At 40.6% G+C, this 20,911-nt stretch overlaps 2 protein-coding genes across 5 annotated transcripts in view; both read right to left on the bottom strand.

The window, feature by feature from the left end:
* The window catches only part of ox2g (OX-2 membrane glycoprotein), a 57,628-nt gene extending 52,765 nt beyond the window's left edge, over window positions 1-4,863 (bottom strand). The window contains exons 1-6 of one of the 4 annotated variants that reach the window (XM_014164725.3): window positions 4,473-4,863; window positions 4,084-4,121; window positions 3,032-3,073; window positions 2,806-2,881; window positions 2,294-2,614; window positions 103-432 (exon numbers count right to left, since the gene is read on the bottom strand). In XM_014164725.3, coding sequence (XP_014020200.1) covers window positions 103-432; window positions 2,294-2,614; window positions 2,806-2,878 — 724 coding nt within the window. In that variant the 5' untranslated portion in view covers window positions 2,879-2,881; window positions 3,032-3,073; window positions 4,084-4,121; window positions 4,473-4,863. Of the gene's footprint in view, window positions 1-102; window positions 433-2,293; window positions 2,615-2,805; window positions 2,882-3,018; window positions 3,074-4,083; window positions 4,122-4,472 lie in introns of all 4 variants that reach the window. The other 3 variants (XM_014164724.3, XM_014164727.3, NM_001165316.1) reach the window with 3 other exon arrangements.
* Window positions 4,864-10,323: 5,460 nt separating this feature from the next.
* Window positions 10,324-14,082, bottom strand: LOC106582054 (uncharacterized). Its single transcript, XM_014164749.3, has 4 exons — window positions 13,745-14,082; window positions 13,299-13,661; window positions 10,840-11,019; window positions 10,324-10,608 (listed from the first exon to the last, which is right to left on the bottom strand). The coding sequence occupies exons 1-4, from the start codon at window positions 13,794-13,796 to the stop codon at window positions 10,532-10,534; spliced, it is 672 nt and encodes a 223-aa protein (XP_014020224.1). The 5' UTR covers window positions 13,797-14,082; the 3' UTR covers window positions 10,324-10,531.
* Window positions 14,083-20,911: the final 6,829 nt, after the last annotated feature.

The following is a 20,911-nucleotide window of genomic DNA, read 5'->3' as shown; positions in this document are numbered from 1 at the left end:
AAGCACCTGAAGGTAGGTGTGCTGGCATTATAATCTATTATCATTACTATAGATTACTCTCATTACTATAGACAGTGAGGAGGATGTTTAATTTAACCCTACCAAAGACAGTGAGGCAGACGGTAGCGCTCTTGGTGCCCTCTGGGTAGGTGTGGTACTCGCAGGTGTAGCAGCCCTCATCCTGGATGATGACCGCTCTGATGGACAGCTGACTGTGGGAGAGGGAGGGGGTCAGCCAGGCCCTCTCCTGGTAGGGTGGCTCGATCACGGGGTCGCTGTATTTGGCATAGGAGGCTACTGCGCTTGAGTCCCGTTGCTTTGCTGTATGTCTCCACAGCACTTGCTGTACCTTCTCTGGCAGGCCATAGGAGCAAGACAGGGCTGCCGCCTTACCACTCACCGCTGTCTTGTTAACCTCTGCAGTCACACGGGCTGGAGGAGAAAGAACATGCTAACACAAGCTGAAAAGGGCAGACACACAGACAGAGAGGCAGACAGGCAGACAGACGAGTACACACACACGCACTTTGGTATGCTATCTGTGCGTCTAGCTTTCTGTCTGCAACAGCTGTTTCTGATTGTCAGTATGAGCATACCCTCCCCTCAGCCAGTGGTCAGTAACCACACAGGACCCATCAATAACACATGAGTATGTCCCACAGCTTCTATTTAAAATGCTTATACGGGAACATAAAACAAAACACATGGGGATGGGAGTCTTGACATCTCTATACATCCATCAGAGTACATCTCTATAGTATAGAACAGGGATCATAAACTACACTTAACAAAAATATAAATTGAACATTTAAAGTGTTGATCCTACGTTTCATGAGCTGAAATAAAATATTACAGAAATGTCCCATACGCATCTAAAGCTTACTTCGCTCAAAATATGTGCACAATTATTATTTTTTTACACCCCTGTTAGTGAGCATTTATTATACATGTATAGTCACTTCACCCCTACCTACATGCACAAATGACCACGACTAACTTGTACACAAGCACATTGACTCTGTACCGGTACCCCCTGTACATAGCCTCATTGTTATTTTATTGGTTACGTTTTATTTAGTAAATATTTTCTTAACTCTATTTCTTGAACTGCATTTTTGGTTAAGGGCTCTTAAGTAAGGATTTCACGGTAAAGTCTACACCTGTTTTATTCGGCGCATGTGACAAATAGAATTTGATTTCTCCTTTGTCAAAATAATCCATCCACCTAACAGGTGTGGCATATCAAGATGCTGATTAAACATATCAAGATGCTGATTAAACAGCATGATCATTACACAGGTGCACCTTGTGCCCGGGAACAATAAAAGGCCACTTAAATGTGCAGATTTGTCACAACAGAATGCCACAGATGTCTCATGTTTTGAAGGAGCGTGCAATTGGCATGCTGACTGCAGGAATGTCCACCAGAGCCTTTGAATGTTCATTTCTCTACCATGAGCTGCCTCCAACATTGTTTTAGAGAATTTAGCAGTACATACAACCGGCCTCCCAACCACAGACCATGTGTAACCAGGCCAGGACCTCCACATCCAGCTTCTACACCTGCGGGATTGTCTGAGACCAGCCACCCAGACAGCTGATGAAACAGTGGGTGTGCAAAACCAAACCATTTCTGCACAAACTGTCAGAAACTGGCTCAGGGAAGCTCATCTGCGTGCTCGTCGTCCTCGCAAGGGTCTTGACCTGACTGTAGTTCGGCGTTGTAACAGACTTCAGTGGGCAAATGCTCACCTTCGATGGCAACTGGCACGCTGGAGAAAATGTTGCATGTTGGTGTTTTCAGTCTTTTATGTCCAACAAAGAAATAAAATCACCCTCCAGTTTGGGAACCATGGTACAGAGGTTTATCAAAAGAGGAGGGAATAGGGAAAGGCGTGTGATTCATTTTTGTAATCTCCAGATAGGTAGCATGCACTGAGAGTCCACGGAGAACAACGTAGGGCACCAAACAAAAGGATGTGCAGAAAATAGAGTCTACATTTTATTCAGAAACAATAACAGGCTCCTCTTAAACTTTATCAGAGTGCCCAAGCTGCTAACCAGAACATTCAGTCCTTTCTTTCTGTCCTCTCAGTTGGCATATTAACTCCTCTAAGATCACCGATTCAGGAGGGAGGGAAAGAGGGCAGGAAAGCGACACACAGGAAAGTGAAAATGATGAAACAATGATTGGCACATGCTCATGTACTCAGGTGTGACCCTTAGACTACTATCAAAGAGTGACACCGCAATGGCACAGACAGAGTCAATCTGAACAGTCTCCTCTACTTACATGTGACAGTGAGGCAGGTGTGTCCCACCTGCGATCCCGAGGGGTACAGGTCAAAAATGCATGTGTAGCAGCCCTCGTCTCTGAAGCCCACCCTGCGGATGGTGATGGCTGAGGTGTCCTTGGGGGAGGGGGCCAGCTCTACATGCTGCTGGCCGCTCACGCTGTCCTTCTGGCTGGGCTCGTAGGTCAACAGAGTCTTGTTCTGGACATCCAGCCAGCGCACCTGTTTCAGGCTGTCCCCACGCCCCTTGGACACCATGCAGGACAGAGTGAAGGGGAGCTCCACTGGGGCCGCCACGCTCTCAGGAGCCATTACCTTGCCTGGGACACAGATAGGGGTGGGGACAACAGGAATCACAGATCAGTCAAACAACTCATGCACTTGTGGCATGTAAAATGTCTAGCACTGTATACAACATATTGACTGGTGGAAACGTGCATTGCCACAATATATGTGAACTTCCAAATAAAAATAACAATTTGTCAATATGTCTAGTGCTATGTCCACTCACACTGCAGTCTGACCACCATCAGTAGGGACAAACACATCTGCAGGCATCGCATCAGGGAGGACTCACACATCATAGTCTGCATTGGGCAGAGTAGAGAGGCATTGAACTGGGGTCAAAGTTCAAAGTTCTCCAAGACCAGGGTAAGTCACTCATTAACTAAAATAGTTCCAAATAACCTCTGTCTGTGCCATCATCCAAAAGATTTCAACTTACGGTCTGAACACACCTCTTGGGTGGTTTATAGGAGTCTCATCTTACGCTCTGTCTCCTAGGAAAGATGACACACATGAATTTGGGTTAAGCCAGTATTGAAATCTGCCTTTGAAGTGCAGATATTGGATCAGTTAACTAAACTTAGACATTTTAAAGCAAAATGCAGGGCATCATTCCATCATCAAGGGATCAGCCACGCCCATTACACACAAGCCTTTCCTTTGATTCAATGGTTGCCATTCTCTAACAGACAGAGGCTACAATTGAGTCCATTGAGGATAAATGATCATGAACCCAGCATTTGCTTTTGAAATATACAATTGAATAAAGCCTAGCCCACCTCAAAGAAAAACAAATGCTGTTTTGAGTTTTGCCTAAAATGGAAAGGGCTGTGTTGTAAAATGCAATCGCTTCACTTTCTTGAATAAGATAAGCCCACTTGACAGCTTTAAAATAGTTCTTGTGAAAAATAACCTGTTATCCTATGAACACTTAGACCAGTGCTTTCAAAACTTTGGGCTGCACCCCCACTATCAGATTCGGCAGGAAGTGGTTCAGAGGTACAGGGAGATTTTAAAAAATGAACAAAAACCCTAGGTTTTACCATTAATTCATAAAAAACAAGTTCCCATCTCAAGAGGTCAAATAAGGAACACTATGTGCCTATTTAGTGCCAAATAAAGTAAGAGAGCAATTCCAAGGTAACAGAGTGACGCTGAGACTTTTTCACTTTAAAATGTATGCCAAACAAACACCAGTGATTAAAGTTAAACAAACCATGCAACTCTATCCACAAGGACGACTTTTAACAATGTATAGACATTTTACAAAAACACATTTCCTTGAAATACAGTGCAGATGCAAAGTTTGGTTATCATGTCTAACGCTGTTGACATGTTATGCTAATATCACTTTCCCCATCACAAAACACCAGCAAATGGCCACAAAGAGACACCAGCAAATGGCCACAAAGAGTAGAACCAGCTCACCTGCTTTTACACTATGATTTGGCTATTATATGTTCAATGTTTCTTTTGAAACAAATATTTAAAAAGCAATAGTTACCATATTAAAATGAGTTCAGTTCACAAAACAGGGTTTACCTTAAAATGAGAGACAAACGTAAATGAATTTGTCAAAGCAACAAAATAACTAGCTTTACAATGATGGTAAAAACTTGAGACATTTTGGGGTTAAAATCTTCCTAGAAGTCACAGATGGTGCACCAAGGGACATGTCAAAATTCAGAATTTTAGCAAGTCGTTATCCACATAAAAAACGACTCTCCGTGTGGTCTATATTAAAGTGCACTTCATTTAATATAACAAGCTTTTAAAATTCAATATTGGTGGTCAATTTCTACTTAAAATATCACAGCGACGTAAAACGCGCCCATTTCGTGTATTGACCGCACTATCCTGAAACGTTCTCTTACAATACATTTAATAGCTTACCTCTGTGTGTGGTGTAGCCTGCGGGCGTTAGTTTGATAGTTGGATTGCACACTTTACTCTCATGGTCCGTGTATTTCATTGAGTGTCTATTACGAGTGTATTTAGAGCTGGTCCGGGAAAATCCCGCCTACCTGTGAGTCTACTCAAATCAGGACTGAGTGAATGGACGGGTTAGTTGTTACAAAACTAAACCGACGTGTGCGCAACTATGGGGCAAAACAGATTGGTTTAGATTGTTGACAACATGTAAACTATATTTCGTCTCCAATACATTTTTTAAAACAAACACATTTACACAATTACATGACATCCGTCAAAACAAGCTATAGTATCAAGAACAAGATGAAACGAGCTAAACACAATTCCCCACATGGGAGTTTTGTGAATCTTGCTTGTAATCTGGCCATCCAGAATCACAGAAACATCCTGTCCCATGGAAGCGCAGACATTGTTTTCGTGACGTTGTCCGCTAACCCATCTATAGGAAAGGGCATTGGGCAAAAAGGAAAAGACCGGTTTTGTAGTAATGCGTGAAATTGTAAGTTTACGTCATGGTGCCAACACTGGTCATGCTTCGGGTCAAATAATTGCATGTCCTTTTTACGCACTTGTGTGCATAATAGTGGCGCTGACAAAAAGGCACAGCTATCGATTCAACAGCTTGTGGTGTGGGCAAGCTGCCCTTTAACGCTGCGTACTGAAAGTTCAAAGCATATACATTAGCTTCGGTTTACTCCTAGTAGTCCAGTTGATAATTGTAAAATTGTATGACACCTATCAAACTTGGTACACTAATACTAGATAACTTGAGACATTTTAAATAATTAGAGGCAGTCTGGGTAGCCTCACAGTCAACCATTAAAATGTCTGCCATCCTGATTTCCTGTTAGAAGAAAATAGGGTAAAATCTGTCCAAACAATATAACGTTGATTTTGCAAATATGGGCACTTCTGTATGTAATTTTTTTTTACAAATAAAACCTATTGAAACTTATCTATCTGAAAATTGTCTTCACTCTGTCTGGAAACAAGATCTAAGTAGCTGAGACCATACTTTTTAAGAATATAATGATTTAACCCCCCCAGGACATAGACATAACTGATATGGGCAGAATGCTTAAATTCTTGTTAATCTAACTGCACTGTCCAATTTATAGTTGCTATTACAGTGAAATAATACCATGCTACTGTTTGAGGATAGTGCACAGTTATGAACTTGAAAATGTATTAATAAACCAATTAGGTACATTTGGACAGTCTTGATACAACATTTTGAACAGAAATGCAATTGTTCATTGGATCACTAAAACTTTGCACACACACTGCTGCCATGTAGTGGCCAAAATCTAAATTATGCCTAAACTGGAATATTACATTTTGTCCGTTCTCTTGCATTTCAAAGATTATGGGGGCGCACATGTTATTTTCTTTACATTATCTTTTACCAGATCTAATGTGTTATATTCTCCTACATTCATTTCACATTTCCACACACTTCAAAGTTTTTCCTTTCAAATTATAACAAGAATATGCACACATGTATCCTTGCTTCAGGTCCTGAGCTACAGGCAGTTAGATTTGGGTATGTCATTTTAGGCAAAAATTTGCAAAAAGGTCACTCTATTGCTTAATGAGAGACCAAATGTCCTACCAGACGTCACCATCAAGCATCACATGCCATTTTGTCACTGGATGAGGCTCAGGGACAAGCCCAATCACATTCTCTGGTTGATACTGTACCATACAATGTCCTCTCTCATTGGCCAAAATAATTGTTTGGCTCCCTCACGATTCATGGCTTTTCAACATCTTGTATAATACAAGGGTAAGGGTCTTCATCATATTTAACAACACACCACTCTCCAATCAGTCTCTCAACACACCTATTTATTTTCTCGAGGTATCTTTTTTTGGTTTCTTAAGATACTGTTACGAGAATTTTCGAATCCCAATGCTATTAATTACCAATCAATAAGCCATGACTAATCCCCAAGGTTTGTAAGACCCTGGGTTAATAATAATTAGTCAAGGACTCAGCTTTCTGCAAAAGATCTGTACAGTTTATTCAGAGAACGTTCCGCCGTCCATTTTACAGAACATCATTATATACCAGGCTCCTCATTTACGCACACACATTACACACTAACATCAAGAGTTAATTGTCCTCTTCCTCAGAACTCTCAAAACCATAATGGCATCGCACGGCGCGAAATACAAAACCAACTAAAATACCACAATTCAATTTTCTCAAACAATCAACTATTTTAAAGATAAGACTCTCATGAATCTAACCACATTGTCCGATTTCAAAAAGGCTTTACAGCGAAAGCAAAACATTAGATTATGTTAGGAGAGTACATAGACACAAATAATCACACAGCCATTTTCCAAGCAAGCATATATGTCACATAAACCCAAACCACAGCTAAATGCAGCACTAACCTTTGATTTTCTTCATCAGATGACACTCCTAGGACATTTTGTTATACAATACATGAATGTTTTGTTCAATCAAGTTCATATTTATATCAAAAAACAGCTTTTTACAGTAGCATGTGATGTTCAGAACTAGCATACCCACCAATAACTTCCGGTGAATTTACTAAATTACTCATGATAAACGTTCACAAAATACATAACAATTATTTTAAGAATTAGATACAGAACTCCTTTATGCAATCGCGGTGTCAGATTTTAAAATAGCTTTTTGGCGAAAGCACATTTTGCAATATTCTGAGTACATAGCTCAGCCATCACAGGCTAGCTATTCAGACACCCGCCAACGTCGGGGCTCACTAAACTCAGAATTACTATTAGAAAAATTGGATTACCTTTGCTGTTCTTCATCAGAATGCACTCCCAGGACTTCTACTTCAACAACAAATGTTTTGGTTCCAAATAATCTATAGTTATATCCAAAAACCTCAGTTTTGTTCGTGCGTTCAGGTCCCTATCCGAACGGTGATGCGCGGACGCATGTCGTGACAATTTTTTTTTAAATATTCCTTTACCGTACTTAGAAGCATGTCAAACGCTGTTTAAAATACATTTTTATGCGATTTTTCTCGTAAAATAGCGATAATATTCCAACCGGACAATGTTGTATTCATTCAAAGAGGAAAATAAAAAAATGGCGGTCTCGTGAACGCGCATCTCCAGTCTCTCTGTCACCAGGCAATCCACTGACAAACTCTGCTGCTGTTGTTATCTGCCCAGAGACAGGAGACGCGTCAATCCGGTTTCTGAAGGCTTTAGAGAGCCAATGGAAGTCTTAAAATGTGTCACGTAACAGCACAGATACTGTAATTTCAATAGAGATGCAACAGAAGGACTACAAATTGTCACAGGCCACTTCCTGTTTGGAATCTTCTCAAGTTTTTGTTTGCCATATGAGCTCTGTTATACTCACAGACACCATTCAAACAGTTTTAGAAACTTTAGTGTTTTCTATCCAATTCTACTAATAATATGCATATTCTCGTTTCTGGGCAAGAGTAGTAACCAGTTTAAATCGGGTACGTTTTTTTTATCTGGCCGTGAAAATACTGCCCTCTAGCCCAGACAGGTTAAGAAACAAAACGGAGCACAGATAAACGGAACCAACATAAGGCAGGTCCTCACCATACATAACTGGGAACAATGTCGCCTATGGGCACAAACCCACCATCGCTGGATAAGACAGGACTGGCAAAAAGTGCTCTTCACTGACGAGTCGTGGTTTTGTCTCACCAGGGTTGATGGTCGTGTTTATCGTCGAAGGAATGACCGTTACACGAGGCCTGTACTCTGGAGCGGGATCGATTTGGAGATGGAAGGTCCGTCATGGTCTGGGGCAGTGTGTCACAGCATCATCGGACTGAGCTTGTCGTCATTGCAGGCAATCTCAACGCTGTACATTACAAGGAAGACATCCTCCTCCCTCATGTGGTACCGTTCCTGAAGGCTCATCCTGACATGACCCTCCAGCATGACAATGCCACCAGCCATACTGCTCGTTCTGTGCATAATTTCCTGCAAGACAGGAATGTCAGTGTTCTGCCATGGCCAGTGAAGAGCCCGGATCTCAATCGCATTGAGCATGTCTGGGACCTGTTGGATCGGAGGATGAGGACTAGGGCCATTCCCCCCAGAAATGTCTGGGAACTTGCAGGTGCCTTGGTGGAAGAGTGGGGTAACATCTCACAGCAAGAACTGGCAAATCTGGTGAAGTCCATGAGGAAGAAATGCACTGCAGTACTTAATGCAGCTGGTGGCCACACCAGATACTGACTGTTACTTTTGATTTTGACCCCCCTTTTGTTCAGGGACACATTATTCCATTTCTGTTAGTCACATGTCTGTGGAACCTGTTCAGTTTATGTCTCAGTTGTTGAATCTTATGTTCATACAAATATTTACACATGTTAAGTTTGCTGAAATTAAATGCAGTTGACAGTGAGAGGATGTTTCTTTTTATGCTGAGTTGATATAGGGCAAATCAGTCTCTAAAGTGCAGGGTAGAGTATCGGGTGGTAGCCAACTAATAACAGTGACTAAGGTTCAAGCCAGGGTAGTGGGCAAAGGCCGGTTAATGGTTAACAGGCCATAGCTCAGTTGGCTGAGGTCTTGATCTCTTGGGCTTTTCTGTGACACTGGGTGCTATAGATATCCTGGAGGGCAGGCAGTGTGCTCCCGAGGATGCGTTGGGCTGACAGCACCACACTCTGGAGAGCCCGGAAGTTGCGGATGATACAATTGCTGTACCAGGCCAATATACAGCCCGACAGCATGCTCTCAGTGGTGCATCTGTAGAATTTTGTGAGGTTCTCAGGGGCCAAGACAAATTTCTTCAACTTCCTTCGCCACACTGTCTATGTGAAGGGACCATTTCAGGTAGTCAGTGATGTGCACACCGAGGAACTTGAAGCCTTTGACCCTCTCCACTGCGGCCCGTCGATGGAGATGGGGGCGTGCATGGCCACGTTGTCATGGGTGAACAAGGAGTACAGGAGGGGACTTAGCGCACACCCCTGTTGGGCCCCCATGTTGAGGATCAGCGTGGCGAAAGGGTTATGGCCGACCTTCACCAGTTGGGGTCAGCCCGTAAGAAAGTCCAGGACCCAGTTGCACAGTGAGGGGTTCAAACCTGGGGCCTTGAGCTTAGTGATGAGCTTGGAGGGCACTATGATTTTGAATGCTGAGCTGTTGTCAATGAACAGCATTCTTACATAGGTACTGTATTTCTCTTGTCCATGTGGGATAGAGCAGTGTGCAGTGCAATCGCAATTGTGTTGTCCGTGGATCTGTTGGGGCAGAATTGTAGTGCGTCAAGGTTGTCAGGTAAGGTGGAGGGGATATGGTCCTTATTAACTAGCCTCTCGAAGCACTTCATCATGACAGAAGCGAGTGCTTCCAGGTTGATGGTCATGTTATGAAAAAGTCTACACCCCTTCATTGGGGATTGGTCAACAGTAGGGATTCTTCAATTATTAAGTGTTTGTTGTCATTCAATGAGAGACGACCATGTTCATGCAACAAAAAAAAAAATCACTTGAAATATACTACACAAAACATCTTAGATGTAAAATAGTGCGACTAAGACCTCTGCAAACATCACAATTACAGATTTCTTGAGTCATCTTAGATTAATTCAGACTATTTTGAGGAATTGTACTTGTTGATGTGATTTGGCAACAGCGTCTCAAGACGGACAAACAGTAATATTGACTCTTTTCTTTCTAGTTTTTCAATCCAAGTTATTTTAAGGGAGTATGCGAGCGCAGACGTTCACTTCACCTAGCTGCGTTCTAGACAATGAGGCATATTGAAGACACTAAGAAGACGTTGCAGTTCAATTGTTTATTGAAACCAGACATTTAATTAAGTTCCTCTCATGCATCTCTGATCTCACCCTATTACTTGTTCTTGCTCTCCACCTTCAAGCTGGAAATGCATCCCTCTCTTATTCTCTCTACATCTTTTCCTCTCCTTTCCCTCTCATCCTTATCGCTCAAGACATTTCTCCTATCATCCCCCTTCCTGCGCTAGGATGTGTCGTTGCTCTGGTAACTCCCGGAGTGTTAACGTGATTGGCAGGAGTCCCTGACATGACAGTGCCCATGTCTGATGTAGGAGGTATTACTATAGACAGGTTCATCTGTGGAAGGGATCATTTAACTCACATCAGATCAGTTACTCTTACTCTCACTCCAAATCAGTTACATTACATTAAATACATTCAATTCTAGGGTCCAGAGTATTTTTTTGGTCAGGTTACAAGGTTGTGTGAAGCTCTGGGACCTAGTCATTATGCAACATACATCACTTAAAATAACATTGTAAATTGAGATACAATTTTCTACCAAAATAGATTGTCAAAATAGTTTACCTGTGCTGGATCTTTGCCTCGTTCTCCATTGAAATGCAACCACAGCTAGCACACTAGTAAGAAACACTGCTGAGCATCCACCCGCTGTGATGATAATCCACAGTGCTACCCCTGTTTCCCCACCAACTGGTACATCTGAGGTGCTAGATGAAGTGTTGGTTGTAGTCACGTTCTGTGAATCTGAAAATCAAAGAATAAATATTCAGGCCACTAAAACAGCTGTACACTAAAATATGCTGAGTTAAAAACAACCAAATTTGGATTATTTGTTAACCCAGCGCTGGGTAAATATTGGACAGAACACACACTGGTCAATTTTGACCCAGACAGTTGGGTTGTTGGGATTACCCAAACATGGGTTAATTTAACAATCAATTGGGTATTTTTTAAGTCTCATAGTGGGTTGGCTTAACACTGGCTCTTTTTAGTGTAATCCTTAGGTTATTTTTAGGATGCGTGGCTAATTAGGGGTTTGGCTTTCAGGTAGATCATATTGGCCACTAGAAAATAAAGGAAAGCCGCACACTCTAAGAGCTCAGATGCAAAAATTTAATAACCAACGTTTCGACAGCGAAGCTGTCTTCATCAGGGTATCATCAAACACTGCGAGATGAGTCATTTATATAGTGTCAAGAGACACACAGGTGTTTGTAATCATGGCCAAGTATGGCCTAATATCATTGGTTAACTCAAATATTTAAAAAAATGGCATACAAAGAACATACAAAAAGACAAACAAATGGATAGCATACGAACATAGCATTTGTAGTCTAAAATGTATCTAACAAACAATTACAATGGCAAAATCACAATTATCACAAGAATGGCTTCAGATCAAAGTCTATGTTGAGACCGAAGGGAGCAAGGGTCTTTAAATTAAAGATCCAGGCAGCCTCTCGTTTTAACAATAAATTATCAAGGTCACCCCCTCTCCTCGGGAGGGTGACATGTTCGATACCAATATAACGCAGAGACGAAATCGGATGGTTTGCTTCCAAAAAGTGGGCCGCAACTGGGTAAGTTAAGTTTTTGCACCTAATGGTGCTACGATGCTCTGAGATACGTACTTTTAATTCACGCTTTGTTTTACCCACATAATTTTTACCACAAGGACAAGTTATAAGATAAATAACTGCCTTAGTGGAACACGTAATAACACCTTTAATTGGGATAGATTTCCCTGTTTGGGGGTGTTTGAAGGATCTACATTTATAAGTGCCATTGCATTGAGCACAGCCATTACACTTGTAATTTCCATCCAGTATGGGCGCAAATAGACGTTGTTCAGGAATATCTTGGGGTGGTAAATCAGAGTGTACCAATTGGTCTCTGAGATTTCTTCCCCGCGAGAATACGACCAGGGGAAGATCAGAAAACACATTAACGAGACTATCATCATATTTCAGAATGTGCCAATGTTTGTGAACGATTCCTTTAATTTGTTCAGAGCACTTTGAATAGCGGGTAGTGAGAACGCAAGAATGCGTCTTTTTGCGAGACTGACCTTGAAAAAGGTCATGTCTCGTTTTGTTTTGAATTTTCTCAATGGCAATATTAATCTGATCATTGTTGTACCCCCTCTCCTTGAACTTATCCTGAGTCTCAGCCATATTTCTGTCGAAATCTGATTGTTTAATACAAATTCTTTTGATTCGACAGAATTGGCTGTAGGGCAAACTATTTTTCAAGGGAAGTGGGTGACAACTATCAGCCCTCAACAAACTGTTACGATCAGTAGGTTTCCTGTAAAGATCAGTGTATAAAACATTATCTTCACACATGTCATTCCTGTTCATCATGTAAAGTTTACATTCAAATTTCCCCTTATTTTGTGTGCATTTTCCACATTCGTCTAGAATAGTAAGATTGTTTATTACATATTCTAATAAGGTATACCACCTTATTGTATCCCAACAGTGAGATTTACATAGGCTTTTAGGGGAATTCATACACTTCTGTAAGGCCCATTGAAGCTACAAAAATGCTAATGTTTGATAACTATAGAACAGAACAGAATGAACATTAATGAATGACATTTACTCTCATGGGTGAAAAAAAAGCCACACCCCTACTAAACTATGCCACCAGTCTTTTGATCTGACACACTGGATCATATCTTAATAACCCAGCCCCCAGAATCAATAACCCAGCAGTTTTTAATGCAAACTACTTAACTAAGTGACCCAATGCCTGCAACACAGCAGTTGGGTCAACCAAACAACCCACTATTTTTTTTGTATAATCTCAAACACAATGAAATTAAATGTTTTACCCTAAACTGGCGATAAAGCTTTTGAACTTAAATAATTTATAAAGTGCTCAAGGGGTAGACAGCATCCAGATCAAACTGAAGATTGGGGTCTGAAGGAAATTATGACTCAGATTCTGAGCTTCCGTCTGTTCCTACAATTGACTCGGAGCTGAAATAGCCTGAGAAAATAGAAATAAACTGCTCTTACCTGAGATGACACTGACAGTTGGGTGTGATTCCCTCTCCCCCAGCACATTCAGAGTAACAATGTATGTCTGGATGGTTCTGCCTGTGGAGACCACACTGCAGGTGTAATCCCCTGAATCTCCCTGACGGAGACCCTGGATACTCAGAGATCCATTATTCTGGATCTGCGTCCGGTTGTTAAAGATGGTTGTCTTGTGGTCACCATCTTTGTTAAATTGTACTATAGACAGCAGCTTATTTTTTCCAGGTTGGCTATATCTCCATTCAACCTGACTTTGAGGTTCAATCTGCTCACTAGGTAAGGTCAAAATGATGGACTGACCTTCAAAGGCTGTCCTTGTCTCAGCCAACACCTCTGGGACCTCTGTAGGGAGGAAGGAGGAGATGTTTATGTTAGTGGAAATTCAAAGTAAATAGGTCATTGTAAGACAATCAATAAATGTTTACCTATGGAGAGGAGCTGGAGAGCGAGGAAGACTGTGATATGATGGGGCTTCATTTGAAGCTGATCCTATGAAATCTGTCAGATAGGACCACTGGTGCCCGTTTCCTCTTTCAATCACAACTGTTGAACGATGCACTATAGCCTAGTTGTACAACTGACTAGGCATCCCCCTTTCCCTTGTATCCCTCTCTCTGTCGCTCTTCTCACACCAGTGCAACCATGGGTTTTTCTATGTTACACAAAACGTCATCGCCGGTCTTTACGTTGAATCACAACATTGTTGCTCTAATGCCATGGCTACAGAGAGCACACAGTCTCCCATTGCAGAGCCTCTAGAGCATAAATGGCATACTCGTGTCTACTTCCTGTGTACAAGGATGTGGTTACTGAAGTTAGAACCCTACACAGTATAGGGCTGAAGGCCATTTCCTGTGTGGGTCAGAGGAGATGGTTAGGTTGTGGTTGGAGGTGTGTTGATCTATTGAGTAGGCTCTATGACCTGAACACAACCGTGAGCTCTGCAGATAAGCATAATTTATTACATGGAAATCCATTCTGACATACAACCCCCAGTGGTTTAATGTTTTGCAAGTTTCTGCCATATTGCATTGCTCTCTATAACATATTGAAGTGGAAAACGTATGAAGCATATCACACATCACCGAAGCACCGACATAAACAAATAATATTCATTAACGTCAGAACATGTTTGTAATAATTACCTGTATATTGTTAGCACTGCTCACATAATCCAAACATCTATGGGCTTTATTCCATGATCATAGAGCCCCACATTGGAGGTGTCATAATACCCATAAAACCTAGCAGTCAAATAGGACAATGGTTCCAATCATTTCTCCCATAGGGGATTTTTCAAAACACTTAAAATAAGGGCTGTGTTTCGTGTAGGCTTATCCTGGCATGACGTTTTGATAACCATGTAAATCTCTCGGACAAGGTGACTTTTCAATATTTTGGGCTCTATTTATTCTCAGATACGAAAATGTTAATTAGGTATCAAAGTAGAGATCATGCAAAACTACAAATCCCTGCAAGCTCCTGCACATAATCTCTAGCTGTCACCTTTACTAACAGGTATTGTGCCAATTAAAAACTTGCACAAGACAGTTCACAGATTTATCCATTTAAAGAAATTTAGCAAGTGTATTCATTACTACATTTAGCTAACAGTTGATAGTAAATCCAGAGATTCTTACCTTTGCCTCGATTCAGCAGTCTCATCCAGATCACCATGGCATTTGTAGTTCTTTATGATAGCCACATCAGCAGCTAATTAGCATGTCATTTTTGTGGGGTAAATACAGGCGAATATATTGATAGTCACCTTGTCCTAGAGAGATTTACACGGTTATCAAAACCATACCGCAGGGTAAGCCTACACAAAACATAGCCCTTATTTTAAGTCTTTCTAAAATTCTCTTTGGGAAAAATGAACAGTTGAAAAATGATTGGAAACACTTCCCTATTTGACAGCTAGGTTTTATGGGTATTATGACTGTCACGGATGTCGTATGAAAGAGACCAAGGTGCAGCATGCGTATCGTTCCACATCTTTATTTCTATGTGAAACTATGCAAGACAGACAAACTATAAACAACAAACCATAACGAAGAGGTACGACATGCATAAACTCAAAATAATCTCCCACAAACACTAGTGGGGAGAAAAAACAACTTAAATATGATCCCCAATTAGAGACAACGATGACCAGCTGCCTCTAATTGGAATCATACGAAACCCCAACCTAGAAATAAAAACCTAGAACACAACATAGAAAATGTAAACTAGACAAAAACCCCAACCTAGAAAAAAGAACCTAGAACACAACATAGAAAATGTAAACTAAACAAAAACCCCAACATAGAAAAAAGAACCTAGAACACAACATAGAAAATTTAAACTAGACAAAAACCCCAACATAGAAAAAAGAAACTAGAACCAAACATATAAATAAACTAGACAAAACCCCCCAGTCACGCCCTGACCTACTCTACCATAGAAAAATACGAGCTCTCTATGGTAAGGACGTGACAATGACTCATACTGTGGTACTCTATTTTGGAAGCATTTGTTTGAAGCCCAGTCAGAAGAGGCCCAACCTAGCAACTACCGCTCTCCTTGTGCATATCATTATGCATATAGGCTGTCACGTAGAGTAGGCCAGAAGGCTAAACTGGAAAACCTAACCTCTATAAAAAATAAAAAGATGGCGGAGCCGCAAAAGTTCTTCTGTGCAACGGTGTTTATTTACATAGTGATTCCGGAACAAAACAACAGTACTGCCATCAAACGTATACCTTATGGGACAGCTTAAAAACAAAGCTGCCCCACCCACAGCTCAATCCAAAATGCCTCTCCATGAACTGAAAGAGAGGCTCCTTTTGTAGGGGTAGCCCCTCCCCTCAGAACAATTAACACTAATTAATTAAGCAATTACCTATTCAACATACAGTTTCCATTTATCTAAACATACCAAAATATATACATTGCAACACGTTTATGAAACAACATCACAATATAACATTTACAAAATTACATCACTACTGACAGTGTCTTCCAATATGCCCGTTTACATTAATGAGCCATTCCGGACAGGCACTACAAAGTAAGCCCAATTCCCTTAGCTCGGGTCCTTATCCAGCATACCTGGAAGCTACAGAGATGGAGAGAGAGAGGAACAGAACAAACAACCGTGCTCATCCATAACATCGATAAGTATACTAAATATTGCTTATATTAAATATGAACACCTGTCTTTATACCCTAACTGGTTACTGAAGTAAGTGTGAAATGTATGTACTAAGATAGAGACGTTAACTTGTGTGTCGACCCACATTGTTAACTTATCTGATAACGGAGCAGGGAGGAGTGATGAATGTGTGCGTGCGTTAAAGTACCAAATGCTGCCCGCGGCCAGTGACGGACTTCTACGTCACATAGGCTATCAATCTTATTGTTGGTCATTATCATTAGGCCTAAACATATTTTTAATAAATTATTGCAAATCATGTAGGCTAATCTTTTCTCTAATTTACAGGTGTAATTATTAGTCCAAAGAATTGCAAGAGTTTCTATTAGACAAATTCGGGAAGAAAGGTTTTGCAACAGATTCGGCATAATGAATACACCCCTGGTATCAAAGTCATTCCATGGAGGGCCGAGTGCCTGCGGGTTTTCGCTCCTTCCCTGTACTTGATTGATGAATTAAGGTCACTGATTAGTAAGGAACTCCCCTCACCTGGTTGTCTAGGTCCTCCATGGAATGTTTGACCCCCCTGCTCTAAATCATTGAAATAAGAATTGTTTGTAGCCATTGAACACCTGTCCGTTGTCTGTCTCCCATCAACAGTATAGTGGCAAACCTGGGCTGTGTTCAGTACAAAAAAAACATAATAGAACATTCAATTAAACGGAAACGGTACTGTACTAAACAACCAGTTGAAAAATGCACAGGGGTTGTGTTAAATACATCACTCATTGCTTCAAGCGACACCCCACAACACCCATCAAATGGAGAAAACGTACCTCAAAGTCTGTTCAAGAACGTTTTGGGAAACAAAACATTCCACAACATAGCAAACGTTCAATTGAACTGAACTCAATCCTGGTTTGGAAGATACTAGGGGTAGACGTGACATAGTAAGGATAAATCCGGGACACTCATTTGTCTGATATGTTATGTTTCGTATGGTACGTATTAATTTATGGATGTCCATCATCCATTTCATATGATATGTTACGAATTACAATTTGTATGGTATGTTACGAATTGCAGTATGTACAATATGGTATGATTTGCAATTCGTACAATATGTTATGAATTTGCAAAACGTCTATGTAACAAATTCCAATTTGTTGTGGCTAATGTTAGCTAGGTGGCTAACATTAGCTAGGCTAGGGTTAAGGCTAGGAGTTAAGTTAATGGGTTGGGGTTAGCTAACATGCTAAGCAGTGCACAGTAGCTCGAATGTAGTAAGTAGTTGCTAATGCTAAAGTTGTCTGTGATGAGATGTTCGAGTTACACAACCAACCTCCCTACCTTTGTTTTTGCCTTAAGTAACCTTTTGTCTTCTGTAACCATACCAGATGTAGCATGTCATACTAATTTGAGTGTCCTGGATTTACATTTAGTATGTTATACATTTAGTATGTTATGTCTAGTCTGACTATGAGACCAGACTGTGTCCATAGACTGCTTACATGGTAAGGATATCAATAGGTGGGTTTAAGCAGTAAGCCTTACGAAGCCTACTGTAGACGAAAGTCGACGAGTAAAGTCGGGGGAGGTGCATCTGCGACAGCTGAAAGTCAGACACTAGTGGTTTTCCAACAGCAAGGCTCAGATCAACATGTCAGTATCAACAAAGCTGATATTGTTGATAAAAGTTTTTCTGGATAAATGACAAAATAAACTTTTTATTTAACTAGGCAAGTCAGTTAAGAACCAATTCTTATTTAAAATGACGGCCTAGGAACAGTGGGTTATCTGCCTTGTTCAGGGGCAGAATGACAGATTTTTACCTCGATCTAGCAACCTTTCGGTTACTGTCCCAACGCTCTAACCACTTGACTACCTGCCGCCCTTACAGTATATATACCCCATACAGTATAACACAATGAAAACATAAGGTGTATAATGAATTGACGAGAGAGATGTCTCAAATATTACTTTCATTTGTAAGCCCTGTTGCTTTAGAATAAAATAAAAGTTGGTTCCTGATTCAGTCACGTCTTTAGACACGTTTGTGTAGGTCAAACAAAAACACCCTTGACCAATAGTGCCACCCACAATGCCGGTGATGGCTGCATAGTGCAGTTGGCGACTTAATCAAAAACTGCATGACCTTTGCTCACATAATTTTTGTCAAGTTCATGCAGTCAATATTTAGTTGCAAGTCTGATCTTTTTTATAACCATAATACAACACACTTTGAAAGCCTTGACCAACGATGGTCACCGACTTAATACAAGTAATTTGGGTGAACTATCCCTTTAAACTTAATAAACCATTCAAAGCAGAGATCTGTATATAATTATGAAATGCTGATGTCTCCGCCCTAGCAGTGAGAGTTGTTGTCCCAGCATAACCCCAAAGAAACAAATTGGCCTTATTTTGGACAGATTTTAGCGAGAGTGAAAACTCTTGCCTGACCTCTTCCTCTGTGTCCGAACGTCACGTTATTGCGACGGAATGGACTTTTCCCTCTTATTCTGATGACGTAGACATCAGTTCAGCAAGTTGACAGGTCAACAACGCGTTTCCACAATGCAAATAATAACAAAATAACCACGTTGTCACGTGTTAGTTGACATTTGTATTGCAGTCAGACATGGCCTGAATGTAGAACATTTGAACTGGAAGTGTTCTATAGATTTTAGGCCGTGGTTTCCTGATCAAAATGTCGTTTCTTATGGATTCAGTGATCATGTTCACCTCACAGGTAAGAACTAACGTTTGCTAGCTAGCTAGATCACGCGTCACAACATTTTGGGATCTCGTTGCTTAGTCAGAGCTTGTAGAATTTTGAAACGAACAATGGAAAAATGTTGCGCAATGCAGGTGTGGAAAGCTCTTAGAGACTTACACAGAAAGAGTCCCAGCTGTAATCACTGCCAAAAGTGCTTCTACAAAGTATTGACTCAGGGGTGTGAATACTTATGTAAATTAGTATAATTTAATTTTCGATACGTTTGCAAAAATGTCTAAAAACATATTTTCACAACTTTGTCATTATGAGGTATTGTGTGTAGAAAAAAACATTGAATACATTTTAAATTCAGGCTGTAATGCAAAAAAATGGGGAATAAGTCAAGGGGTATGAATACTTTCTGAAGGCACTGTAGCAATAACGTTACTTGTGTAGCTAGTAACTAATATAACATACCTCATAGTCTTTGAACAGCTGCCGCATGAAGAACAGCCACCCAAAGCCAAAGAACAGCACCTGGGAAGAGAGTTGGAAGATTTCCATGTTAGTTAACTTGCACCAGACAGTGTATGTGCAAACATCCTAACGTTAGCTTCTGACAAATTGGTTGTTGATCATTACTAGACGACCATTTTCAGGTCTTTCCATAGATTTTCAAGTAGATTTAAGTCAAAACTGTAACTTGGCCACTCAGGAACATTCACTGTCTTCAGGGTAAGTAACTCCAGTGTAGATGTGGCCTTGTGTTTTTGGTTATTGTCCTGCTGAAAGTTGAATTAATCTCCCAGTGTCTGGTGGAAAGCAGACAGAGACTAGTTTTCATCTAGGGGTTTGCCTGTGCTTAGCTGTTTCTTTTTTGTCCTGTAAAACTCCCCAGTCCTTAACTATTACAAGCATACCCAGATCATGATGCAGCCACCACTATGCTTGAAAATATGGGGAGTGCTACTCAGTAATGTGTTGTGTTGGATTTGCCCCAAACATAACACTTTGTTTTCAGGACAAAAGGGATATTCAATGTCTGCTTTTTACATTTTTTACCCATCTACCAATAGGTGCCCTTTGCGAGGCATTGGAAAACCTCCCTGTCTTTATGTTTTTGAAATTCACTGCTCGACTGAGGGACCTTACGGATAATTGTATGTGTGGGGTACAGAGATGAGGTAGTCAATCAAAAATCATGTTAAATACTTTTACTGCAAAAATAATGAGTCCATGCAACGTATGTGACTTGTTAAGAAACATTTTACCCCTGAACTTATTTAGGCTTGCACTTAAAAAAAAGGTTGAATGCTTATTTTTATTTATTTTATTTTATTTCACCTTTATTTAACCAGGTAGGCAAGTTGAGAACAAGTTCTCATTTACAATTGCGACCTGGCCAAGATAAAGCAAAGCAGTTCGACAACATACAAAAACACAGTCACACATGGAGTAAAACAAACATACAGTCAATAATATAGTAGAAAAATAAGTCTATATACAATGTGAGCAAATGAGGTGAGATAAGGGAGGTAAAGGCAAAAAAGGCCATGGTGGCAAAGTAAATACAATATAGCAAGTAAAAACACTGGAATGGTAGATTTGTAGTAGAAGAAAGTGCAAAGTAGAAATCGAGATAATGGGGTGCAAACGAGCTAAATAAAATAAATAAATACAGTAGGCGAAGCGGTAGTTGTTTGGGCTAAATTATAGATGGGCTATGTACAGGTGCAGTGA

This window comes from Salmo salar, chromosome 21 (genome assembly GCF_965601325.2).
Source record: "Salmo salar chromosome 21, fSalSal1, whole genome shotgun sequence".
NCBI lineage: Eukaryota > Metazoa > Chordata > Actinopteri > Salmoniformes > Salmonidae > Salmo > Salmo salar.
This window is presented reverse-complemented; position numbering and strand designations above follow the sequence as displayed.